The sequence below is a fragment of the Martes martes genome (assembly GCF_963455335.1).
Source record: "Martes martes genome assembly, chromosome: 11".
Lineage (NCBI taxonomy): Eukaryota > Metazoa > Chordata > Mammalia > Carnivora > Mustelidae > Martes > Martes martes.
The window spans coordinates 27,641,753-27,651,646 of NC_137899.1; the positions used below are offsets into that span (position 1 = coordinate 27,641,753).

A 9,894-nucleotide genomic window follows, 5' to 3' on the forward strand; every position below is an offset into this window, starting at 1 on the left:
ATGTATTTTTTTGGTTCAGGTTTTCTCCACTCACATGATTACAGAGTTAAAGCCCAGAAATTGAAGAAATCTCTCATATTTATGTCTTTCAAATGCGTTAGCAGCACTATGAATTAGCTTCTGACTTCCTTCCCTCAATTTTATAAAGGCTGGTTTTACCTGGTAAGGTGTTACGTGATCCACTGACTGCAGGCTCCCCAGCCTGGGTCATTGGCATTTAACTTGACACAGAACACAACGGAAAGAGTCCTTCCTGTTCTAGCAGGATGTCACTTTCTAAATAAGGAAAATATTAAGACATTTATTGAATAGTTATTGCATCATATGTTCTGTTCCAACACTCTGCAGGTATGAACTTGGGCAGACAACTAAGGCAGAGAGAAATACAATAACTTTTCCAAGACAGCGAGCTTGGATTCAACTCTAGGTAGTCTGGCTCCAAAGCCCAAGCACGCCTAAACTATACTTTTTCTTCCCTCCACTGTTAGTCACAACACAGTGTGAATAACTACTGATGGACGTGAATGCATGTACAGTGCCTCTTAAAGAGAAACCAGATATGAATTTGCTTGCATAGATGTAAAATATCACAGAAATACACATAGAAATTGACAATATTGGATGTCTCTGGGGTTGGGACTTGAATAAACGAGGGATAATGGTACAAGGAGAGTTTTCCATGTATATTCTTCTAGAAGTTTTGAATTTAGAAATACCTAGATGCATTATTTTTACAAAAATGGATAAATAAATAAATGCAACTTAAAAATTATAAGATTCAGTAGGTTCTTTCTTGTCAACAAGCAATTATATATCCATCATTAAAAAGAAAAGTTGAAGACATTCTTGGGGAATTCAACACGTTTTATTTTGCCAGGCAAATGATTTCTCAATATCCAATTAAATATTAATGTACTAATTACATTTAATTTATTTTCTCACAGAGTGAACATTCACCGTAATGACAGTTTCATCATGCTAAAATCTATCCACAAACCTACACTTTGGGAAAAAAGTGCATTCCTAAGAAATTTTATGTACAATATAAATGGAAAATGTATTAAGTCATTGAAATGTCAAACTACACAAAATAAAACTAATTAACCACCAATATTCAATATATGTTGACATTATTTTGGAGAAAGAAAATTTTCTTTACATATGGCAGTTATGTTGAAGAAGAATTTCTATAATTTTAAAACAAAAGTAATAAAAGTATATACAATTGAATAATGTTCTAAGGAGAAGTTATTAAATAGCACAAATAATATTACAAAACTAAACACCCTTATTGTCTCTCAGTTTGTGTTTACATGAAGCAAGGGGACCTGTGTAGTTTACCTATCCTCTGACTCTAAAACAATTTTACTTTAAACTCTGTACATAGAACATATTGGCCATAAATAATAAAGATGGTTTTGGCTTTCCATTGACAAACATTTCTATTTGGGCACATAGCAAGCAAAATATTTGTATAATAAACCACTTTAGAGAATAATTCGGAATCATATACATTTGGAAGATAGCTTTTATTTATTAGCTTATTTTTGAATGAACATTATTTATCTTGTATATTTTAACTGCTATGTTTGCCCCCACTGAGGTTGCCTCTTACAATATCATAATTTATCACCACTTAAATAGTAAGTCATATTCTTAGATTCTGATCAACGGTTACATTCATTTTGACAATGATTTTAGTTCTTGAAGTCTTTATGCTATGGTGCTTAAAAAGGTAATAAGTCTACCTTACCTTCTTTGTGGACTGTTAACTACAAATAAAATTTTGTACTAGATTTTTGAATAGGCCTCTGATGCAATTTCTATTTGTGCTGGGAAACACAAAAATTTCTTTAAAAGCAAATAAAATTCAAAGGCAAAAGTTGTGTTTCAAAAGGAAACATAACAGTATAAAGAATTTTTTTCATATTTCTCCCATCTAATTGCTATTTGGAACAAAAGGTTCAATAATAAATTTTTCTAATGAAATGACCCAAACGTACAATTAGAAGGAAATTATTTTATTCATTACAAAACTTAACACATTTATATTTATAACCAGTGAACAGAATGCACCAGCATTCTTTCAAAAGAAAGTATGTCTATTTTTGTTCATATTCAAATTTTTTTCAGTTCTCCACAAAATGAGCACCTCACCAGCACACACTAAAGATCATCACTAAAGAACTGGTGACTTAAAAGTCATATGATGTCTGAGGTTGGTAAACCAAAAAAATGTGAGAGTTAATTATTGAAATTAATCACTGATGGTAAAAACTAGTCACATTTTTTATAAATAGCTTTTCATAAAATTGCATTTCTTACTTTATTTTTCCCCAGTTTGATAGTTTTACCTCTCATATACAAGTTTGATATTTCATCTTTTTCTTCTTATATTGTTTACTTTACCACACAGACTAGAAAATTAGAACAAAAACAGTAATTAAACACTGTAAGATTATATTCTCTGATTCTATAATAACTTAAATAACTTCCAAAAAAAGTGCTTTTGTTTGGAAGATGATAGCATAAGAATATAAACTTAAATGCTTCACTGACATAACTCTAATCAAAAATGTTTACGGTGAAGGTCATTCATTTTATCTTCTTAAAACTAGGAAACAAAGATCAATAACAGATACCAGCAACTGACCGTTTTTATAATAAAAAAAATTAATGTATTTCACTGGAAACATATAAGCTGTTCATTTTTCTGTATGAATCACTCATGTTTTGTACAACTTTTAGATGCACTCTTCCTTGACTTGTACCTTGTCTACATTTCTTTTGAAGACTACTCTATCACATATATTTATACAACTTTTACAATGTAAAAGTTGTGAACTTGGCATTTGTTTCCATATATAAAATCACTGACAAATCTAAACCCCTAAGGCAAGGAAGGAAGATCACAGGGTTTACGGCCATCATTCAATTAAGGGATGTAAGAATTTTAGTTTTATAGCCACCATGTTGATTTGAAGGAAAAGGAAATAAAGATATAAATAAAATCTGGGTTAAGTTAAATATTTATATGCACCATGAGGACCATGACATGTCTAGTGCTAGTCAATATCATACAAGAAAATGCATGCTCATTTCAGTTCATGTAATATTCACTTTAGGAGTGAGTTACACCTTTCTCAGGAATTTCTCATGGGTAAAGCACAAGGTTCTTTGCTCAAAATTTGATCATTGAAGACAGACCATTCTTTACTGGAAGCATAAGCCCCAAGTAAGAGAACATTATGACTCTGGCAACTGATTCCTCCTGTTTCTACTTTTCCGGCTATTGATGAGAGCCTTTAACTTGCCATAGTCCCCTCTTATCTTCTGGGATTCTTCTTGTTGATGTTGCTGTCGAGTGTCTTTGCAGTACTGATTAATCATCTGCATTTCTGAGTGGCTGAATGCCCCCATGATGTCCTTTGGGTGGAAGGGTAAAGCCCTCACAGAGCTGGCCCAGGTCCAAGGGGACCATTTTTCTGTCACGACAGCCACCATTTCAGAATCTAAAACTTTAAAGTTGATCTTGGCTATGGTCTGCTTGAAGCTATTCTCTGTTGCAATGCAGTGATACAGTCCTTGGTCAGAATCTTGAACGGAGCGGATTAGAAGTCCTTGTGAAGTGGCTATGATTCGTTCATTCAGCTTGACCTAAAAGAGAGACTCATCAAAGATCCCAAACCTGACTCTACGTTTTCTAAAAAGATATGAGCAACATATACAGATATCTCTGGACTTTCAAATTTGGGGAAAGCACTAAGTACTTATATTAGCTTCCTTCTTAGTGAACACAAATTTTTGGTCAGTTCGGTTGCCTCTTTTGCACAAGAGATTTTGTTTCAGGAGCACTGAAGCTATTAAAGGGAGGGTGAAGTTATCACCCATATTACCAAAAATAGCTTCAAGTTCATTCCCTTTGGACAGAAGTAGTTTCGGTATATATAAGCACAGAATTTTGGTTGCATTTGGAGTGTGAATCACAGTCAACTATAAAATAAAATTCACAGAATAATTTAAAATATCTCTTTTGTCCTGGCGTTCTTGCCTTTAATTGCAATAAAAATACTCTCTTATTAGTAGAATCATGAAGCCACAGTTAAATGGTTGAATTCTACCATTTTTCAATGATGCATTTTCTCGTAACTAAAAATGCAAACAACTTATTACTTCACCAAGTAGTAAGACAACCCGAAAAAAAATTATATAAGCAGAGGCAGAGTTTTGAACACTATCAAGGGTTTTTTCCAATTATCCCAAATTAAAGAATGACTAAAAATAAGCTGAAATGCTATCATCTTCTAAGTCTAAATGGTTTTACTTTCCAAGGAAAGGTAATAAAAAACTATGAGGTTAATATTTAATTACTTTACAAGCTTACCTTGGAAAGACTCTCATGTGCTAGATATTAGTTAAATGTATGCAATCTTTCTTTCTTAAAGTTCCAGCTATAGTATTGTCAATGAACAGACTAAAAAGCTAAGTGGTAAGAAGTTCCTTGACATGGGGACTCTGGATTGCTCTTACACTGAGGGGGGGGGTGGGGTGGGGGGCGGGAATGGATCCAATCAAAATAAAGGAATGTTTTTCTAAATGGTTAATTTCTGTGTAAATATGTATTTAATTATTAATGAAATAAAAATCAAAGATAGATTGTTTTAGTTAAAAAGTAATGCCCTCCTCCAGAAAAAAGCACAAAAAGGCAAAGTATAATATTGAAACAAGATAATAGAACAGATCTAGAAAAGGGAGATCAGAAGGGACTGAAATGTATAAAGCAAAGTTTTGATGTTAATTTAATTTTTAAAGTTTAAAGGTATCTCAAAAATAGTTTCAATCACGTAGAAATGCACTCAGAAACAAAAGGAAAGGAAGACTTTTCTATGTGTGCAAAATTTGGAAAAAATTTAGAGGCCAATTTTATAAATCTATATAACATGTTTTTGACACAGAAATTTCATTTCTAGGAATTCATACAGAAGATACACTCACAAGTGTGCAGATGTTCATTTACATGATGTTTCTTATAAGAAGAAAAATAATAACCTTAAGTAGTAGATAGCTTTAAAGAAACAGATATATTCATATAGTGGAACAGTATGTAGCCAAGAAAAGTAAGTTAGCTCGAAATGTACTGATATTAAAGTGTGTGTGTGTGTGTGTGTGTGTGTACATCAGAGAGAGACAGAGAAAGACAAAAACAGGAACATGATGGGGAATATTTGGAGGAATACATTATAACTGAATATATAATTCTTAGTAGCTTCATACTCTAGAAGTATGAATAAATATTGAAATGGAGGTAAGGAGATCTTTCAGTTTTCACTTTATGCTATTCAATACAAACTACTTACAGTTTTGTCCATGAGCTTTTATGATTTGTCTTCAATATTTATATATCATTAATATAAGACATAAGCATGTGTTTGCCTAAACTACTGATAACAAATCAGGATAAATTTAATAATATAGTAACAATTTGTTCAACTAAATTAAGAATGAGTGGAATTGTGCTCTGTAATTCTGGATATAATAGATTTGCATAATTATAGTTAATTTTTTCATAGTCTTATAGCATTCTTATGCTATAGAAGAAAAAGCAAGATAGTAATAATGGAGTCTATATTCTTGAGCATTCTGAAATAAAACATTAGAAATATCACAAAGGAGATTCAGTCATTAAATCTATAACTCACTCCATTTTTAATTTAATTTATTAATTTCTGTGGCATGTATTCAAGCTTGCATGTATTCATTTTCTTTAATTTAAATAGAATTTTTTTTCACTTATTGCATGTTATTCTATTTTAAGTTTTTACTGAATTAAAGAAAAATATTTTATTCATGTTAGGTAATCCCTATTTGAGTTTTAGATTTCCAATTCACATATGAACACACAGAACTTCTAAGGAAGGACCGTTTATGACCCTGTGACATGCTCTGGCCTAAGAACTTCATTTCTGTGTGGTAATCATCATCGCACAGCATGACTTCTACTCTAGGTTACTTAGTAAGGCAAGTAGTATTACCATTCACATCCATTCAAAAGAATTTAAAATTAATTAGACTGTAGAAATTTCAAGGTCTCTTTGATGACAGACTTTTGTAGCAAAGAAAAGAGATCTTAAATAAACAATTTTTTTATTAATAAAAATGTTCAAAAAGATTTGATTAGTATCATAGAATTATGGGGCAAGAAGGAACCCTGGAGTTCATCTAGCTCCTCTCGCCTCCAGAGGGTTAAATCACTTATGCAAGTGGACATCAGCCTATGGTTTACTAGGCCGGTGACAGGGGACACACAATTTCCTAAACAGCTCATATTGTCTTCGGACAGGCAGGTCTGAGTTGTAAAGTATTTTCTCTCATGGAGTCAACATGTATTTCAGTAACTTTGAAGCAAGTGTCTGTGTTCTATAGCTTGGGATTGTATCCATTCTGAATATCTCCAATTAACTTAATACTTAGTACCCAAACTACCCACAACAGAAGGATACACCCAAATGCAGAAGGCTCCATTTTCCCCTTCACTCTATCAGATTTTATGACACTGCTAATAGCATTATATTTTAAACTACCCTACGGCTTTATATACACATATATATTTTTCTTATTCTTCCTCTCATTTGTCAGCACAACATGAGATCAATATTATGGAGCTCATTATTTATAATATTTCACCCTAAGCCATTTTACAATGCTTCCCTTTTAAAACAGCTCTTTCTGATCAGTGAAAGGTTAATGTCAGTGTCCTTTTCTTTGAAAAATTGTTTTTCCATATCACTAAATAAAGACAACGGTCCCATAAACAATGATTCCCTATATTACCAATCTAAAACCCTAGAGTCGTGGATAATAAAGCAAAGGAAACAGATTACCACATAGCAGAAAAATGCTCCTTACCATAAAAGTTATGGCTTAGTGTAATTTCTTACTGAGGAAAAACTGAACTTTTTTTAAAGCCCCCTTTTATCTTGTGAATCACACAAAGGTGCTGCTGTGTGAGAACTTGGCATCTGGTTTTGCACACATCTTGTTTCTTTTACGAATGCTTCCTCATATCAATTCCCCTGTCTTGAGTGTCCAAGCTCTTGTTTCAATCACCATATTATAGAGGTGAACAGGCAGCAAAGATTTCTAATTAATTCATCATCTCTACAGACAAAGGATTTTAAAGGAAGTGGCACCTGTCATCCCAAAGACATAAAAGGATGTTCATATGCCTTTTTTTTTTCGTTTGATCTGAACCTCACCGAGGGATGGTGATCGAATGTCTTTCCGAAGCCCTGACTGACTGCTGCTGTGGTGTGTTACTCACCTCTTTCCTCCTGTCTTTGTCTTTCTGTAACAGCCATTTGATCGATGCCTGTGGAGACTTCGGGGCACACTCAAGGAAAGTGGTGTTATTTTTTACTCCATACTGAACAATTTCAGCTGCATTTCTATATGCTGAAAAGCAAAAATGAGAGAGAGAAGAGAATTCAGAACATATACTCCTTTATGTTTATTGCTCTATAAAATTGTCAGTACCTATAAGGTATCCAAAAGGCAATCTTTAATCATTTAACAAGCAGACTATCACACATCGTTTACCTGTTGTATTTAACCTAAAGGAAAGGAGAGAAAGACATAAGGGAACCGATTTTTATTCAAGAAGTACTCTAAACCAAGGAATGTCCTTAATATCACTTTGAACATTGAATTATTTCAGTATCCTTATGAGTTAGGTTTTCTCAGTGTTTCAGAGTTGAGCAAACTGATGCTGTGAATTATTAGGAAACACATCCTACTTGAAGAGTTAGTAAGTGTCAGGCATTATTAAAGCCAGGTTCATCCATACTCAGTGGAATATAGATGGAATTCAGAAGCATCACGAAAAGTCAGAAAGCCAAGTGTGGCTGCAGTGGGAAGTTGTGGCTGAGAACACAGTCTTTGCAATCAGAGGTATTGGAGGTAAAATTCTGATTTCACCAAGACTGACTGTGTAGCCTTCAACAACTTACTTGACCCTTCCGTGTCTCAGTTTTACTTGGCTCTAAAACATGGATTATGTTTTCATATAGGTTCTGCACTGAAATTCTTAATTCAGGAAGACCATGTAGTAAAATCATGTGGTAGCTTAGGCATGAACAGCGTCTTCGTTCATAAAATGGTGATAATAATAGACCTTACTTTGGTATAGTGTCTTGAGCATTAATTGTGACAATCCATAAAAAAAGCACTTAACTCACATTCTGACACAAAGCCAACATCCATGTTTGTTCATCATTAACCCCACTGACAGTTCTACCACTGTAACTACTACTATTAGAACTGGCACACATATTTATAAAATACTCAGTAAATAGAGAAATGGTAACTTGGATTTATTCCCTCAATTAGATGTATAGAGCCACTAAGCAAAACATGTCAGAATTTTCTCCTTATAGTTCATGTAGTTAGTAATAAGAATATCAGTCTTTACTAAAGAAAGGCCCAGACTCAAAAATATTAGCAGTAGGAGTTTTGGTGTTAATTGTTAGCAACAGTGGGTCTATAGCACCTTGGTGAGCCAAGAGAGCTCTGCCTGAAGAAAGTTCCCTGGTGGGGTTCATGTGGAGGGGAGAAGGTTAGTGGGGAAAGTATAATACCATGGGATCTTGATCTTCATGTCAGGATGGGAAGAAATGGGTTAGAGTGATCATAAGACACAGGCAGGATTGTCAGAAGTATTGGAATGGTTATAAATTGTAAAGCCAAGGCACTGGTATACCCATATTCAAAGCAGGGTTATTTATAATAGTTCAAAGTGGAAGCAAGCCAAGTGTCTAGTGATAAATGAATAAAAAAATGTGATCTATACATACAAAAAATATTTTTTTCCATTTTCAACAGAAAAGAAGTCCTGACATGTTACAACATGAATGAACCCCGAAGAAAAAGTGAAATAAGCAGTTACAAAAGGTTAAATATTGTGTGATTCTGCTTATAAGAGGTATTTATAAGAGTCAAATTCATAAAGATGGAAAGTAGAATGGTGGTTTCCAGAGGCTGGTGAAGAGGGAAGTTCGTATTTAATGGGTATAGAGTTTCACTTGGGAAGGAAGAAAAAGTTCTAGAGATGGATATGGTGCTGGTTGCACAACACTGTATTGAATGTATTTAATGACACAGAACTGTACACTTTAAAATGGTAAATTAAAAAAAAATTTAAATTTTCATTTGAATTTTTAAAAAAGCAACTTTTTCTTAAGAGAGAAGACAAGAGCTTTGTTTCTTCAGAAAAAAAAATAATAGCTTGGAAAATCTGTAACTGATATCTATTTGAAATTCCTAACCAACTAACATACCCAAGGTCCCTGCATTCACGGACCTCTCTTTTTCTTACTATACATACAAATACGTTTAATTTTTAATTTCCATATGAACACCAAGAATCTTCATAATCTTTCATTAAAACAGAAGAAGTGAATTATAATGAGGTCTCCCTCCCTGAAATGTGACCTGGAGCATTGTGACTCTTTACCAAGTTTGACCCTTGCTCAGTTTTAATACCTTTTAGATTAAATCCTCTGCACTGAGTCAATGGATTTCCATGTCTCACATCTTGTCTTCGGCTCCTCCTTAAAGTGCAAAGACATACATAAAACTGACTTAGAATTAACATTGCCAATTACACCACATTTAAAAGATTGCATTTTTAATTTCACAGTTTTTTAATTGCCCAAGCTTTCATAAGAAAAAGAGGTCTGGTTATCTGGCACCACTATGTGACATTTCTTATTCACCACCTTCATGATAGGATTGATACTTCACCTTGTCTTCATTCTGAATTAATTCCGTCCCTCCCTATCTACTATTGGTGATAGAATGGTTATGAAATCCTTATTATGTGCATTTCCTGGGTAAATG

General features: G+C 33.5%; 1 protein-coding gene across 1 annotated transcript in view; it reads right to left on the reverse strand.

The window, feature by feature from the left end:
- Positions 1 to 848: 848 nt before the first annotated feature.
- Positions 849 to 9,894, reverse strand: part of SEMA3C (semaphorin 3C) — a gene marked incomplete at its 5' end in the record, with an annotated part of 25,045 nt that continues 15,999 nt past the window's right edge. Inside the window, 3 exons of the mRNA XM_080818713.1 lie at positions 849 to 3,657; positions 7,322 to 7,452; positions 9,538 to 9,605. Of these exons, the coding sequence (XP_080674839.1) occupies positions 3,247 to 3,657; positions 7,322 to 7,452; positions 9,538 to 9,605 (610 nt within the window). The 3' untranslated portion in view covers positions 849 to 3,246. The remainder of the gene's footprint in view (positions 3,658 to 7,321; positions 7,453 to 9,537; positions 9,606 to 9,894) is intronic.